At 43.3% G+C, this 17,707-nt stretch overlaps 1 protein-coding gene across 2 annotated transcripts in view; it reads right to left on the bottom strand.

The window, feature by feature from the left end:
- Nucleotides 1-17,707, bottom strand: part of USP10 (ubiquitin specific peptidase 10) — a 319,435-nt gene that overhangs the window by 57,624 nt on the left and 244,104 nt on the right. For both annotated transcript variants that reach the window (XM_086945847.1, XM_086945848.1), the window contains one exon: nt 3,179-3,344. In XM_086945847.1, coding sequence (XP_086801973.1) covers nt 3,179-3,344 — 166 coding nt within the window. The remainder of the gene's footprint in view (nt 1-3,178; nt 3,345-17,707) is intronic.

Raw genomic sequence — 17,707 nt, 5'->3', positions numbered from 1 at the left:
ATTCATCATTTTAGGATGGCAGAACATGGCATCGTAACTCAATTCAAAGTAGTGTATCTCATTTTTTCAAAAGAGAAAATACATTTCTAAAACACAGGTGTACGGTCTTATTCTCACATGTATATTGTGAAACCAAGAAAATTACAATTTAATAGAGGTTCACAAAGCAATCACCACATACATTATCAAGGAACACTGCAATCCTTTATGTTACTAGGTTATATGCCTATGTATGTTAAAACCCACTTCAAAAATATAGTACAAAGGCCCGTCTCTCACAAAGGAACTAGACTTGAAACCTCAATTGAACAGGTACTAAAAAGAAAGCTGGCTTAGGCATCAACGTTTCGGTCTCGATTGTTATGCATCTGTGAGACCATCTTCAGAGCGGTGTGAAAATTTGAGACCCACTGATTGGTGAGCCAGACGGTGACTCTGTTCTATTAATTGTCCTTTTATTGAACAATCAAACAAAGTGTAAATACCACGTAATTATGTTGTCCTTCTATTTATGAGGCCGATTCAATACTTGGGAATGTCTCTTTCTAGAAGCGGCGGCAGTCTACGGAAGCATTCAACAAACTTTTTTTTCACCAATCAGGGAGCCTCTTATCTTCACCCCGCTAAGAACCAGGTACAACCCAACACCTCCGCCACCATCCCTTATACAATAAAAAGGATAGCATTGAATTGCCCTAAATAACATAAAACAACGAAAGACATTATAAAAGGAAGGTGGAAATCTAAATTAAATAATTCAATAAATCCCATCCTCGTCGCCACAGAAAAGACAGACAACAGTTGGCGGTATACTGAGTCTGCAACCATCAAGGCCTGTATCTCAAAATCGAGTCTTAGCAAACTTTTTGCTAGGCCTTAGGGGAACGTGGAATAAGATGGCACCAACATCAAAACTGAAAATGCATGAATAGGAAGTCACAGGGCAATGTTTCAGTCAGTCTAGAGTTAGGCATGACCTGAAAAGCTTGCAGCATGAAAAGCACCATAAAAGGCTGGTACATGCCACGTAGATCTTCAAAGAGTGTTCATGCAACCTTTCCAGACAGTATTCCTATCCCCTACTGGGTCACAGGTGCACTCTATGCACGACCAACAAGATGTGTACGGCGAGTGTGTTTTGAACGCCCTCCCGCCCAGATCCCTCAAGGTCCTAAGTATCGTGCCAGATCAGGGCTCTGTACACAGAATGGAGTGGTGAAGTTAAGAGGTTTGTTAAGGAGCTGTTAACCGGCATGACCCATTTAGAAGGTGTGAATGACATCTTTCCAACACAGCTACAGGTTATAAGAGGTGCAAGACCCTAAGGCTGCTGCAAGTAGGAGGGAAACTGACAAAATGGCACCTCATACTCATTTTGAGAAAAGCAATGCTTTCACCTAGAAAGATGCAGTGTTCGGGCCATACATCAACATACATCACTAGAGAGGTCCCAGGGCACGTAAGGCACCAGCATCTGTGTCTGTCACCCTACTTGGTGGATAGGCATAGTGGCTTGTAAACAATTTTTAAAGACTTGCTAAGCTTGGGCAAGCACAACAAAATGATGGATGGAGTGCTGAAACTTTTTAACCACTAACCCCCAGTCAAGAGATGTGGGTTTAATCCATCATTCTTTTGCTCACTATACCACCCACGTTTGGATTCAGCCATATGCAAATCAGTCTTGACCCTGCTCCTCATGGGAGCAGTCCAGCCCGAACTGCCAGGCCAGGCTTTTCATGGACTTAGGATAAGTACTTGGTTTTGAAAGGTAAAAACAATGGGTTAGGGTAAAACCCAAACGAGCCCATTAGGAGACAAATAATCATTCACTCATCTCAATGCAAAGCTCCAGAAACCGAATCAGACTCTGGTCAACGGCAGTAGCTTAGAAACCACCTGACAGATAGATGGCCCCTGGACAACCGCAAAGCACTGCCATGCCTCATAAGTGGCAGACTAGGAAATGAAAGTGCGGTAATAACCAAAGCACACATTTAACAGTTGGCTTGTTTGAGGCGCTTTAGGGGAAGGGTTACCTTAGGCACCGATCAGCAAACAAACTGCTCCTGCAGCCCTCAAACCCTGCTCCCCAGTGATCTACTGCACCACTGAGGTAGGCTGCCTTGCCCTAGGCAGCCCATAGACTCCAGCTACAGATTAGTGCATCTCAATGTTGAGTATTATACCTCGGAGGCGCTAGAAGAATCTCCCTCACGCTTCATCAGTCCCCTCCATTCAGCTAAAGGCCTACCTATATAAGCAAGATTTTGCCAACTCGGGGCGTTTTAAAGTGGCGGCCCACCATTTTGTGTCATTTCACTAGGGACAGCCGACATTAAGTCATGTCTCCTCAGTCCTTACGAGTATTCACTGGTTACCTTAAAGATAAGTGCGTAGTTTAAGGCTGCATGCCTAGCTTTTGATGGTGCACTTCTCAGATCTCAAAATAATTTGGGCAAAATGCAAACACGTTCCGAGGAAAGCCAGAAATACAAGGACCAAATCTCTAAAACGACTTTACAGGACAAGGTTTAAGAACGCCCTGATGGTACTTCATTACATGGAAATATGTAATCATTTAAAATATACACAAGCTATATGTTGCAAACAGTGCAACAGGGGACAATTGAGGTGTGTAGCCACATCCTACTTGTGCATTCAAATTGAAGGCATATTTCAGACACCAATTCCCAAAGACTGCCCATTCTTTTTTGCAGAAGCCCGCAGTTCATAATTCACACAAAGGCTAATCTACAAATCACAAACTTTTGCAGATGTGTGATGGGTGGACGTCCTTCAACCACACTCTCCACCTGCCTCTGGAAATACACCCACTTCCTGCCAATCTCGAGAGTAGGACAACGGTCAAGACTCGGCTCTTCTATAAACCATAAATCAATCACTCTCTACCTTCTTTTTTGCAGTGCTTACTCGACTGTCGAAACAAAAGGCCATAAATTGGCGTATACTATTTCCTGTAAGTGATTTGCAGGTTCATTTTCGATCCAGTGATCACACCCTCCCTTCTTAAATCATTATCAGATTGATGTCATGCGAGTGCAAAAAGCAACATTTATTGCTGCAGCCAGGCTACTGAAACAGTCTAATAATGCAAAAGAATAACTTGCCACAAGCACTTTGAGGGCAGGAAAAGGTTGGAGTGAGAAGGACCTACCTCTTGCTTGGCTTTTGTGGTATAGCCTTGGACAGACTCTCTCGCCACCAAGCTTTCCAGGGCATCCTGCACTGTTCGGATCTTGTCAGACTGGATATCCAGCTGCAGGGTGAAAAAAGGCTGCAGAGTGGCAGACTCCTTTGAGCTCTGTTGGTAGACCACAGACCTGTGGGAAGAACAAACTGTGAGAGACAACACTCATACTGCTACCAACATTACATGCCCGTCTGATCCATAGCCATTCTTTGGGACCATTTCCAACTAGAAGATTGAAAAACATCTGACATTAACATCTGCTATGGCAACACTGGCCCAGAAATCAGTGTTCACAATCTACAGCGACTGACCTTTAATATTTGTAGTTGCATGTAGCCTAAAAACACAAGGAGATGAAATGATGCCCTAACTCTTGAAACACAATTTTAACATATCAACATATAGAAGAACCAAATGAGCGGGATTATTTCTGATGAGAAGTCGATGCACGAGAGATCAATAAGACCAAATATACATGAAAAAAGCAATAATATTGTGAAGCACACATGAACACAGATCGGGGGCCACACTTGCATACTCGATGTGCCTAGAACACTGGGTCCAGACCACCCCCACCCCTCTTCAGATCGGACTGTGAACTCTTGAGAACGCCTACAAACTTGCAGCCAGTGCATCAGACAAGTTACTTACTTTTGGTAACGCCTTCTCTGGTAGAGACATGATCTAGCTGCAGATTTCTAATTCTTATCTTTGAATTTCCAAGACGTCAGAATGGATCTGGATGATTTTCTATGAGCAATACTCCTGCATGCAGGTAGGTGGGTGGCATCGGTCAACTCTGTGTGAAGTAATTGGCATCGTCCGCATCGAAAGAGATGTCCGCTTCATCTATATAGGTGGCAACTCGGCACGTGGACATCAGTTACATTTCACAACTTTCCATGCCAGAAAATCGGAGCCATGAAGAGTAGACATTGGTGTGTTTTCAAGCAACTAGGGCCATGAACGGAAACAGCCCTGACCCTAGAAACCTGTCCACAACACGGGAGGATGAGTAAGTCTGTAAGGAATTTGCTGCTAGAGCATGTCTACCACATAAGGCATTACTGAAGGTAATTAACATGTCCATCTGATCGAGACATCTAGCCTCAGGTTCCTTACCTTTGAATAGATACCCAAGCAATACCGTCCGTGAAGATGAAACTGCAGACAATTTTCAAACTAAGTCCTGCAGGCCTGAACGGCCAAAAAAGGCTGTCCCTTCTGGCTTGACTGTTTAGGGAGTAATGCTTGGTAAACGTGTGCAGGGATGTCCAAGCTACCGCCATACAGATGTCAAAGACTGGGACTCCACATTTCAGCACATTGGTAGCAGCCTTAGCTCTGGTGGACTGAGCCCGTAAGTTTTCAGGAGGCGGCTTCTTTGCTAGAGCATAGTATATCTTGATGCAGAGGAAGACACATCTTGAGATGGTTCTCTTCTGCACCGTCCGACTCTTCTTCGATTCAACTTACCCTACGAAGAGTTGGTCATCCACCCTTAACTCTCTAGTGCGGTCAAGGTAGAACGACAAGGCTCTTTTTGGGTCCAGACATTGGAGTCGCTCCACTTCTTTAGAGGGATGCGAAGGTGTGTAGAAAGTGAGCAAGGTGACAGATTGTCCCACATGGAACGGTGTAACCCACAAATGGATGGAAAGAGGCCCTAGTGCAAAGCTCCAACTTGTCAGGGAATATTGTCAGAAAGGGGGGCTTGGACGATAAAGGTTGCAGCTCCCTCACCCTCCTGACAGATGTAATTGCCACTAACAATGCTGTTTTGATGGTGAGCAGCCTTTGGTGGCAATTATGCAGGGGCTGGAAAAGAGCACACATTAGGCAAGTGAGAACCAAATGAAGGTCCCACAAAGGCATAATGAAAGGGGCAGGTGGGAACATATGTACAGAGCCTTTCAGGAAGCTATGCACAATAGGTGATTTAAATAAGATGGGTTGATCTGGTGGTCTCAGAAAGGTATAAAAAAAGCCGAAATATACCCTTTCAAGGTGCCCACAGCAGAGCCCTACTGGGCAAGGGTCAAAATAAAAAGCAAAATATCAGAAAGGGAAGCAGAAAGTGTGTCAATAGACTTTTCTGTAGAATATATTACAAATTTCTTCCACCGGCTGGTGTATACAGTCTTAGTGGAGGGACGTCTGGCTGCCAGAATAACATTGCAGACTTCGGGCAGGTCAAAAGCTATCCACTGCTGCCGCTCAATCTACACGCAAGAAGGCGCAGAGTTGACAGGTTCAGGTGGAGGACCCTCCCTTGCTGTAATGACAGGAGAGCCTCCCAAAGGGGTAGCCTGATTCGAGGATCGATGCTCATTTGCAGAAGCTTGTGACAGTAGACTCTCCGTGCCCAGTCCAGAGCCACAAGGATGACTTGGGCCCAGTTGTTCCTGACCTTTTTGAGAACTCTGTAGAAGTGGCAAGGGTGGAAAGGTGTACAGGAGACCTGAGCTTCACTCAAGGTAAAAAGAGTCACCAAGCGAGAGCTGCCTTGGAAACGAGAGATGCCACTTGTGATTCACTAGGCATGAACGACTAAGTTTGTCCACTCTGGCGTTCAGGGAACCTGCCAGGTGTTGAAACACTAGGGATATGCCCTGCTGTTTCTTGATAAAGAGTCCAGGACCCCTCTCTGGATTGTTTGTTGTAGTACCACATGGGGGTCGTATGGTCTGTGAACACTTGAACTAGCCTTCCTTTGATGGCACCCCTGGTCTGCACAGATGAGCTGCGACCAATGCCATCACCTTTGCGAACACCCGAGGGGCGCTAGTAAGGCCAAAAGGAAGCACGTTGACTGAAAATGCTTATGGACTACTGTAAACCGCTGGTAGCGCCTGTGGGCATGCAGAACGGGAATGTGAAAATAGGTGTCCTGCAAGTCCAACACTACCATCCACTCTCCAGGGTCCAGGGCAGACAAGGCCTGAGCTAAATATGATAATCTTGAATTTTTCCTTTTTGAGGAAGTAATTGAGGCCTTTTAAGTCTAGGACATGGCAAAGGCCTTTGTCCTTTTTTGGAACCAGAAAGTAGCGGGAATAACAAAAATAGCCCAATTCTGGAGCTGGAACCCTCTGTATGGCTCCCTTGCCCAAGAGAGTCATGAATTCCTCCTGGATCAAAATCAAATGATCCTATGTCAGCCAGTCGTAGGATGGCATCATGAAGGGAGGGGTGGTCTTGAAGGGGAGTGAGTAGCCTCTTTGGATTATCTGGTGAATCCACCTGTCCGATGTGACAGATTGCCACTGGTGGAGGTGATGGCTGATGCTGCCACCAACTGGACGCCCATGGTCGGGAAGGGCAAGACTAGGAGGGTTTGAAGGTTGAAGCTGCCAGGTGGGGGTGGTGGACTGACCGGACCTCTGGAAGCCCAATCCATGTAATCAGACCGAAATCGCGCCCTCGGGCGAGCATGGATTGTGGAACATGCGCAGCTCGTGGGTTGGAATATGGGTGGAGCTGCTAAAAACCCCTTTAGTAGCCACGAAAGGGACGAAAGGCAGACTGGGGACATGCTGCATCGGAGAGGCCCAGGGACTTGGCTGCAGCCCATGAGTCTTTAAAGCACACCAGCTTTGTGTTTGTCTAGTCTCTGAAGAAACGGGTGTCATCAAGGGGCATGTCCATGAGAGAGGCCTGGATATTGAAAAGCCAGATGTTCTCAGTCAGGCGTAGCGCTTAATAGACACGTCGATTAAATTGATCTGCCCAGTGAGTCAGTTGTGCCCAAACCACACCTAATGACAAACTTTGCGGCGTCTCTCTAATCGTGTACTGCTTGGGAAAGGACATCCCAGAGCTCCTCCGAAACCTGTGGCAGCACCTGCGCAACCATTTCCCACAGAGTGTGGGAATAACGGCCCAATAAGCATGCAGTGTTCACCAACCACAATGCAAGGCTGGCGGTAGAAAAACATTTCTTACCCCAACTATCCAGCCAATTGGATTCCTTGTCTAGAGAAGTGTAAGGGAACGTGCCATGGGACGAAGAAACTTGGACTACCAATCTCTCTTGAGTGCGGTGGGAAGTGAGGAAGTTTGCTTCGTCCGGGGCAGGGCGGAGGGATATAGGCTCAGAAAGTGACCTAGGACCTGTAGGTCCTGTCAACGCCTGATTTAGCACTGATCGACACGATTGTGGGCATATGGAGATGATGAAAAATGTCACAAAATCAATCTCATTCAGATGGAGCAAGACAGTAGGTTTTGATTAGTTCTCTAGAATACCTTGTGTTATATTAAAAATAAAAGGCTTGCAAGGGCTAAGAACCAGCAGCTAACTTAAATATCTTGTCAATGTATTGTTTCGCCAAGAGAAATGCCTTTCATTTAAGAACTCCTAGGTTTCATAAGGCAAGCAGCTCCAAATGCTTACTTACCGGCCAACTAAAGTCCAGTTTCCTCTCGCAGGAGAAAATTAGGCATATGATCAGAGGGTAAAGATCTGCAAGTCCCATCTAATGTCTTAACTGCCTCATTGTGGGAAGTGGGGACGGGAGGTGAATGCTCGCCAAAATTGTTCTGGTCAACATAAATGGCTGTGAGTCCAGCGTGTTATTCAGTCGAGAGAACTAGATGCCCTTTAACCCTTTCCATGCTCCTGACGAGCTCAGCTCGTCATGATGCACGGTTGAGCTGTGCTGATGACGAGCTGAGCTCGTCATGATTTATGGACTTTAGCAATTTCCAGCATAGGAAGGGAAAACTGCTAGCAGCCAAGGTGTTAAGCAGATGACAGATTATATTCTTCTCTAGTGCACAGTGGCAGAACTTCAGCAGTTCTTTCCGTAAGGTGCTCTGAGCAAGGTATTTCTGGACGCCAACAGGTCCTTCAGGCTATTGTGACTAGTGTGCATCTAAGGGCAACTCTTCAGGAAACGCACTCAAGCTGAGAAATGGCATGAAGGGCAATCATTCCTTTGGGGATGGGGGTGAATGTTTTGAAGCTGATGGAGCAGTCCTGAAAACAGGTGGCCAAACAGTGGCTTCCTGAATTATGGAGCATCTTCAACTTCACCTTATCTTCTAGGGTACCTTCAGGATCAAGTTGTAGGATGGGCTTTAAAAAGACCACTCTTCAGTCCAAAAGCAATAAATTCCATTAGGCCAGATAACTGCACCCTGTTATTCAGGTGAGTGGCAAACACAAATTTGTGTGTCAGGGCCAGCATTTTCTCATGGTTGCTCTCCTCTCAAATGCCATAGTTGTCCTCCCTCATGACAATTACCTTCTATGTGCTAGTGGTAGCATTTGGCAAAGGTGTCCTCATGCCCGAATTTCCTCAAATATGCCAGAACCAGCATTTTTCCAAGGTGTACTGTATGCCAATAACTACTTCTAGTATGTCAGTACCAGTATTGTACCCGAATGCTAAGAATTAACTCCAATCGGTCAGTCTATTTTAGCAGAGGTGCCTGTCATGCTAAGGATTGCCAGCGTCAGTATTTTGCCGTGTGTGCCTCCATAAGACAATAATTACCTTCACTATGCCAGGGCAATCAGCAGACTCATAAGCATAATACAACATTTTCACTTACATTCACTAAAACACATTCTCACTCACACAAATTATTTTTTAACAACTTGCAATCACTCATTCATCGCCACTCACTCTTGCACCGGACCTTAATCTGACCTCCCTAATTTCCACTCACTTATTATAAAGCATTTACTAAATCTCACTCATTCACACTCAGTGTTACTCAAATTCACCTATTCTGATTGAATCATATTTCTCAGTCTCTTGCAATCTCTCAAACCTTTCTCGCTCACTCACCTTCATTCATTCTCACTCATTGATTCTCACAACCTAACATTCGCACTAATTCATGCTCACACTCACTTGCAGTTACTCTTACTCAGCCTAATTAATTTTAACTGACCCTCAATGTCACACATTATCATCTGTCACTGCCTCTCACTAACACACACTTCAATACATACAGTCACAAATACATACACTTGCTTTCACATCACACGCACACAGGTTAGTTCCAAGCTGTTTTTCATTAACTTACCTCAGCCACTAGGAAGGTCCCACTCCAGTTAATTGTATTTAATTTTAATTACACGAATAGTGAACTGTATTCACTATTAGTGTAATAACAATGGCAGAAAACAATCAGTGGAGCCCACACCAAGAAACTATGGTCGATCTTTTTCTTTTCTCGCCCCGACCTTAGGAATAAGCTCCCGTCTCATCTTCTTTCCATCTCTGACCACAAGCTTTTTCAGAGGGAACTAAAAACCTGGTTATTCGACCATCAATAATGCTGTTCAGATCTGATCTCTAGCCTATATGGAGTCTTCGCAAGCGCCATGAGACCTTTCAGGAAATTTGTGCGCTTAATAAGTTCCTTTGACACGAACGTTCATAAGGGAGACCTACTGCCGTGCTCTTGGAACTGATTTTGACACCTCTGAGGCCAGGGGTCGCAAATGCATTACCATGGGTCGCAAGGGGCTTCACTATTAGTGTTATAACAATGGCAGAAAACAACCAGAGTGGCGCCCACTAATGCCCATAAGGACGACCTATTTCTGTGCTCTTAGCACTGATTTTGACACCTCTGACGGAGTCCAAATGCAATACCATGGGTCGCAAGGAGCAAGCCAGGAGTCACAACTGCGATCCCAGATCACATTCATGGCGTTGGGCCCTCCTCTTTCATACATTCAGCATTGAAGTGTTAGTTGTGTACAGCCTGTTTACAACAGCTTAGAAATTCACTGAGTAAAAGTAGCAGTGGAGATATGTGATGAACTGGATGGTTGGAGCTCATCAGGGGAGTTTATGTTGTTTATTCACTACAGGATCTCCCATACAGTACCATGTCTTAAGCCTGACTGAGGGGTGGTTGCTGTGGTTACATGGTGATGCTAGCGCAGAATTTAGATGTTGCAGTATAGTGCACATGTGTCTGGCAGCTTAACATGGCGGAAAGCCAGACCAAGGAGGCCCTTCCCCCTACGTTGCCACTACCAACCACCACTATATAGGTGCTTCTGCAGATATGAACGCAGAATGTCTTTGTCCCTTGCACAACGGTACCAGGTGTCCAGTCAGCTATGGAGCACGTCTAGTTGCTGCCAAGGTCACAGAGCTATGAGAGCTCAGATGGGCCATTGGTGCACACGACTCACCAGCGCAAGATGCCTCCAACAGCAGCAGAAAAAAACAGTGCCAGAAGTATCTGCGGCAATATGACCAATAAAAGCATATTTCCCATCATCTTACTCTGCTAACAAGAGCAACTGAAAGAAAAGTGAGGCCCAAAAAGATGTATGTATTTCGCGCCAGGATACTCCGGCAGTAATTGAGCGCGTAATAAAACAGCATAATAATAATGTAGCACAAGTCCTCAAAAGTGGACTTCCTGGCAAAAGACGTGCAAAGGGATAGTACCGGAAGGCTAACTTTATGAATACGTTGTGTTCGGCATCACTGACTTTCTGCAACTTGAGTGGCCACCATTCGTGAATATCAGACACATACTCACCTGCCAGGCATGCTGAAAACAGTGCACGCAAGCCAAGGAAACTAAACCCATCCCAGCCCTCCTCTCCCCGCCCCCCCCCGCGCCCTATAAAAAAAGACCAACATACTTGGCAGCAGCACAACGAAGCAGCCAAAGGATTCTGCACGTTTTACTGAAAATGCCAACTAATTTTGATTAACTGTCTCTAGCAAGTATTTTAAACAGCTTCAAGCAGTCCGTGCCAATTAAAGAAACAGCCTCTCACTGATTCTCATTATGAACAGCTTTGTAAATATAAGAACAAGCCTAAAGCTAGGCAGAAACTGCTGCAGAACACACTGCAGGCCCTCACCAACTCCAAGCACTCAGACAGAGGCAAACAGTAAGATCCCAGCGCTTTCTCCATCTCATGCCCTGTGCAGCAGCACTTGACGGAGAGTGGGGGCAATGCAGGAATTGAGAAGCACCTTCCTGATGCCAGAAGGCTGATCGGAGGACGGGAAAAGCGGCAGGTGGACTGCAGGGTCTACAACCTGCAGCTATGTACTGTAACCTCCCCTCGGACTGTAGCTCATTACGGGGGTCATGGGCACTGTCAGGATACAGGCATGTGAGCCAACACTCAAGCCATAGGCCGGAGGCTCCCCATTTGTAAAGAGAGCAAAAATGAGGACATTCAAGCTGTCTCCCTTGAGGGCATATAATGTGTTCTTATTCATCTGATCACTTGTACAAATTGGAGTATGTGTTTGCAGTAATATACGTACTACATGCAGGTCGCCTTACAGCGTATTCTATGTAGACGCCATAGGAGGAGGATTCATATTCATCTACTCAGGCTGTGTCATCTACTCCTTCCTGGAACACACCAAACCCTCAAGATACAACCTACCTCTTTAAGACAATCTCATTTCAAGAGGGTCCGCATTACGAGGAGGGTTCATAGCCATCTCCTCAGGCTGTGTCCTCCACTTCTTCCTTGAAGACCAAGCCCTCAAGATAGAACACACCTCTCAAGAGAATCTCATTTCAAGAGGGTTTACCATATGAGAACGATTCATATCTGTCTCCTCAGGCTGTGTGATCCACTTCTTCCTGGAAGACCAAGCCCTCAAGATACAACCAACCTCTCAGGACAATCTCATTTCAGGAGGGTCTGCCATATGAGGAGGATTCATATCCATCTCCTCAGGCTGTGTCACCCACTTCCTCCTGGAACACACCAAACCCTCAAGATACAACACACCTCTCACGAGAATCCCATTTCAAGAGGGTCTACCATGCGAGGAAGATTCATGTCAATTTCCTCAGACTGTCACCCACTTCCTCCTGGAACACACCAAGCCCTCAAGATACAACATACCTCTCAAGAGAATCTCATTTCAAGAGGGTCGGCCATACGAGGAGGATTCATATCGGTCTTCTGGAGGAAATGATGCTATCCAAATTATATTGGTGAAAGTCCACATCTATTGATTGCCTCCTTGTGAAATAGCTGGCAAAAGCTTTTTTTAACGTACACGCAAGTTGAGGTACTGGTCATACGGGTCAGAGCAGTCTTGCATCATACTCCAGAGCGAAAGAGTGAGAACGCAGGAATTGAGCAGCAGGAGTGTAGAACAGACCACCCCAAGAATGAGGCCAGTGGGTTAGTGAGTACGAAATGTTAGTCTTGGTGACTGCAGGAGCAGGGAAAATAGGGCACATGCTTTACAACTTTAGTGAGGCTGTGATTGGGAAAGGTTGCTCTTTGTAGGGGACCAATGGGACTTAGTTCAGAGTTCAGCAGGGCTGTTTACCTGGTGGGTGATTCAACTGCCCGAGGAGTGGATGGTTGATTGTGTAAGTGGAAGGGGAGTGCAGGTTCCTGCAATCACGGGACCCTGGGCACCCCAGCACCTTCCCTCTGCAATACATACTCTCACTTATTTTACCCACCCATCCATCCATCCATCCATCTATCCATCCATCCATCTATGGGGCTGATCACGTTTTCATTTTTTTCATCCAGTCATACACACATCTATTCATATTATTCCTGCTTGCATTCATTCAACTATTTTTCCTTCCAAGAGCTCACCATTTCATCCATGTATTCATTTAGACATCCCTGCTGTTAGTCATCCATTCTTCTATTTACTTCTATATCCCTGGATTGAGTGACTCATTCATTCCTCAATCTGCTCACTCATCTTCCTGCTCTTTGATTCCTTTTCACAGTCAGCCACCCACTAATATGCATAATTACACATTCAAAAAAGCCATTCAACAATCAGATTCGCTTTGATTGAGCTTTTTCAGTGCCTTAATATTTTTACAGACTAATGTTTTTCTTTTACGCTACAATAATGAGGTTAAATTAATCATGGAGATGAAAGTATCCATTGCCGGAGGGACATATGTGCTGTATGCACTGTACGTACAACTATAAACGGCTAGTGGGAAAATCATTGAACTGCATCATGAACTTCAAAAGGACGGGAAGCTTTCTCAAAGGCTAGTGAAAGGAAGACTTTGATGGTATGAAATGCGAATCATTGTAGATTGCTGTTTTAAGCCTTTTCTCTGTAGGTTTAGACACGAGCTGTACCCTCACTGTCTGCATGGCATCTAAGTTCAAAGGACTTTTCTGCCTCCACCAGCAGGACGGAGAAGCCTTTCGAGGTTGTGGAAGCAGGTGGGGGAGCGTGAAGGGCCAGGAAATGGAAAGGAAAGCGAATGATTACTAGTGACATTTAATGGAAGGTCATAGTACGCTATAGCTAAAACCTGGAGAAGCTAATAGTGCCCCTTTTGATCCATGGGGCCACTTGTGTTGCCTCAAACGAGAGCGAACAAGTTATGGATGTAAAGGTTAGCATCCAATAAAATAGCTGTATCAGATTATCAGATTTAAACAAATGAATGTGTACTCACTATATGCCCTTTTACACAATAATAAGCTTTGAAAGACTTTCTAACTATTACAAAACCCCTAAATTGTAATGTCACTACTGCCCCTTTCTAAGATGACGGTTACAGGAAGGGGATCAGAACGGAGCCATTTCGCATTTCAAGCTAGCAAAAGGCTTAGCTTTTAAAATTGCATGGAGATAGATATTGCCATACAGATTGTAGTGTATTGTAATTGCATTTGTATAGCGCTTACTACCCTTGACGAGGCGTCAAAGTGCTTTTTCGTCTAGAAGCACGCTACTCCAGAACCCATAAAGAATTAGCGGTAATTGAGTATAGTGAAATATGAAAGTAATTTGAGGTGTGGATATATTAGTCAGTTATTTGGACTCAGAAGGATAGTGGAGGGATATAAGAGGGAAGGATTTAGCCTTAATTTTATTTTTGGGGCGGTCATAGCAGTAGGAGGCTTCTTCGTATGAGCAAAAGGGGTGTGGAGGGGGAAGAGTCAGAGAGAAGGGTTTAGAAAGGTTTTTTATGGGAGTTGGAATAGTAAAAGGTTTGAGATGATGCAAGGTGGGTAGAGCAGGGAAGAGTTTAGAAAGGGTAATTTTGGGGATTATAGTAGTGGTATGGGGTTTGAGATGAGAGAGTTGACGTAGAGGATATATTGAGCAAAGTATAGTAGGGTGAAAAATAGGGTAGTGCATTGGATATGCTGAATTCGAAGAAAGAAATGAATACATAGATCCATAATCTGCCCTGATCTCTTGACTGGGTAAGAGTATTCTGCATCATTCAGAAACTCTGTCCATCACCACCCCCTTTTCCAAAATATATAGATCCATAAGTACATGCAAGGTATATAGATGCATATAGGAAGTAAGTATATGTAGATTAAAGATGCATTAAATAAACTCCGGCTTTCAAGTGTTGTTGTACTTAAAATTATTTATTTATTTGTATTTATATATATATATATATATATAATATATACACACACACATTTGTAATACAATGGTGAAGCAATTGTAGGTAGTTATCATAAAAGATTTACTTATTTAGGCAGTCACATATATATGTTAATATAGAATAATGTAACTATCCGTAATATGTACATTTGTTTCGCATAATTAATGAATATCTATATATCTATATCTATATATCTATATATCTATATATCTATATCTATATATCTATATATCTATATATATATATATATCTATATATATCTATATATATCTATATATATCTATATATATCTATCTATATATCTATATATCTATCTATATATCTATATATCTATATATCTATATCTATATATCTATATCTATATATATATATATATATATATATATATATATATATATATATATATATATATATATTTTGAAAAACATATTCTACATGTTTATACAAAGCAATACACATATATAGGTGCATATCTATAGTACAAAATAAATGTTTATATACAGAGATATGCTGTATATTTATGTTTGCGTATGGTGATTATGTGGAGAAGAGCCAATGCTTGAGTAGTTTTCTGAAGATAAGGAGGTTATTCGTGGATCTTATGTTGGAGGTAAATAGTTCCATATTTTGACTGCTTGAACAGAGAAGGATGTGCCACCCATGATGGTCAATCATGATAATTAAGACATATTTAGAACCATTAAACATGACCTGTAAAGTCCAAATGCTTGTGTTTTTTGCTAAGAGTCCATTTCTCCCTTTTCTGTTTTCATACTGCTTTTCAAAAAAGGTTTTTATTTTTGGCAATTATAAAAAGCGTTACATGTCAAGCAAAAACGAACTGATGGGTTAGATTAGGCTGAGATCAGCACAGGGAGCGGGAGGCATGCTTAGCCTGTCAAGATCATGGAACAATACTAATACAATGGCCGCACCAGGATTTAGAGAAGAAATGGCGCTTTCTCAGGTGTCAAAGAAATAACAAGGAGATTATCCCTGCTGCACTGATAATATCTGCTGAGGCAGGGGTACCGGTGTGCGCGTGAGAAGCAGCCACGAGGGAAGCAAGGGATCCGTGGAGGTGCACAATTCATGGATGCACAATTTGGCGCAACTAAGGAACTTTAACAATACACAGCCTACCTACAGATACAAGAGACGCCGAGAGTCAGCAACCTGCTTCATGACCAGGTACACGTTATTTTAATTGGCAATGAATACCATACCCCAGGCACAACTTAAAACACTTCCCAAGTTAGCATTTCAAATAAATACGTACAGAACACTAGGACTGAAGGACAGATAAGCATCAAAACTCAAATCCTTTTTCCAGTCCTATATTTCTTAAAAATGCATTAGTTAATTTAAGATGGTGAACAGCCATATTCCAGTATCACCACCAATTTTCAAACCAAAAGCTCGTGAGATGTAGGTCCTTAGGTAAGAGATTGGAGACTTACTTTAGGAACGCTCCTAGAATCACTTCCTACTTCATGCGTACTGAATACAATTTTCTTTCAAAATGCAACAGCACATTTATGAGGTAATGAAATCCCAAGTTGTATGAAAAAGGCGAGGACAATTCCTCGAGTAAATAAATGCCAGCCATAACTATCAGAAATTTTCCAGAGCACTAAGCTGCACATTAAAATGCTTAACCTTACAAGTGCAGAATTGTTTTATGCTTCTCTGTTTGCTGTCAGTCACAAAAAACATAACTTGAAACAAAACTACCAAAATATCCACCGTCTGTTAGTTGAAGCAGCTCAAGCACATCCTCCTTGGAGGAGTACGAATCCACCAATGTGTTAACCATTTTCCTGCTAGGTTCTACTTTGTGGTGTTTTTCTTTGGTCGCCTACTTCTGGAAATATTTTATTCCGCTGTTTCCGATCTCCACCCTGAAGGCAGAGCCTTACATCTCTGCCACAAGAGATCCTGTTTCTGCAGAGCCCTGTCTGCAACCTCCAATGTCTGCTGAATAAGATGGATGTGGTGGAAGTCGGTAGCAGATGTGGACGACCGGGCTGTGGTTCTCCTCTGCCTCTGCTGCTACAAAGTTTTACTGTCCATTCAATGTCTTAAGTTTTCTGAAATTGTGGCAGAGGGTGTACATAAAACAGCCCTGTTTAAGAAAAGTGTGTGGGGGGTATATGTGAGGTGACACTTATGGTACAAAGCTAACAAGTGCAAAGTTGGGTAACTGGGATGCAGAGAACAGGGGAAAAGTGCCAGGTGAGAGGAGGTGTCTTTAATGTCTACAGAACAGAGAAGGCTAGTAGAATTATTGTATCGAATGAAGACCTTAACATGGTGAGACCACTTAAAAAAATAAAAAATATATAAATATATATAGCTTTTATTTTTATCTATATATGTACATACATATACCATTTATGTGCATGAGGAAAAGTGACTTGCAGAAAAAGGAATTGAGTTACTACTAAACATGCCAGGGGAGATTTCATTTTTATATGGTCTCCAGTCCTGGAGCCACATCTTAAGACAGTATGACCGGTCGAAGGTCGTTGAGAAACGGGCTAACAATGCGGTACCAGTTTAATCAACAAGCCATGAGCCTGAAGTTTTTAATAATGTATGATGGAAAAAAGAAGGCAATTTGCTAAAGTGAACAAAGTTATCCAGAGAAGCAGTACTCGGAAAGAGTACATATAGAACAGAGGTTTTAAACCTTTTTATGTAGCGAGAGCTGCTTATGTTCAATGAAAATCATTCTGAGCTACTATTATTAGAGTTTTAATAGTGACCACATCAGACAAGATTAGATGAGTAGACCCCATATGCAAGATTACCAGCAGTGACCCTCCATTCAGTGCAGCAGGCACGCGTTGCCAGCAGTAATTAAAAACAAAAAAAGGGATTTTGGAAAATGTCTACATTGAAACCAAGTCATTAATATTAGTAACAAGTCTCCCCAATGTCACCTGATTTACGACAAATATCCGCTTTAAATATATTTTGAAATTATCCAATCAGCCGCTTAGGACTTCTGAAACACACTAATACACTTTTGAATTTTGGTAAAACTATATTAATTCAACCAAAAAGAAACTGCTCATTTTGCAGGCTCGGCTACACCGAGAGCTACTTACAGGTAAGCTGGAT

Source organism: Lissotriton vulgaris, chromosome 12 (genome assembly GCF_964263255.1).
Source record: "Lissotriton vulgaris chromosome 12, aLisVul1.2, whole genome shotgun sequence".
NCBI classification, from domain to species: Eukaryota; Metazoa; Chordata; class Amphibia; order Caudata; family Salamandridae; genus Lissotriton; species Lissotriton vulgaris.
Note: the sequence above shows the minus strand (reverse complement) of the source record. Positions and strands in the feature narration are given on the sequence as shown.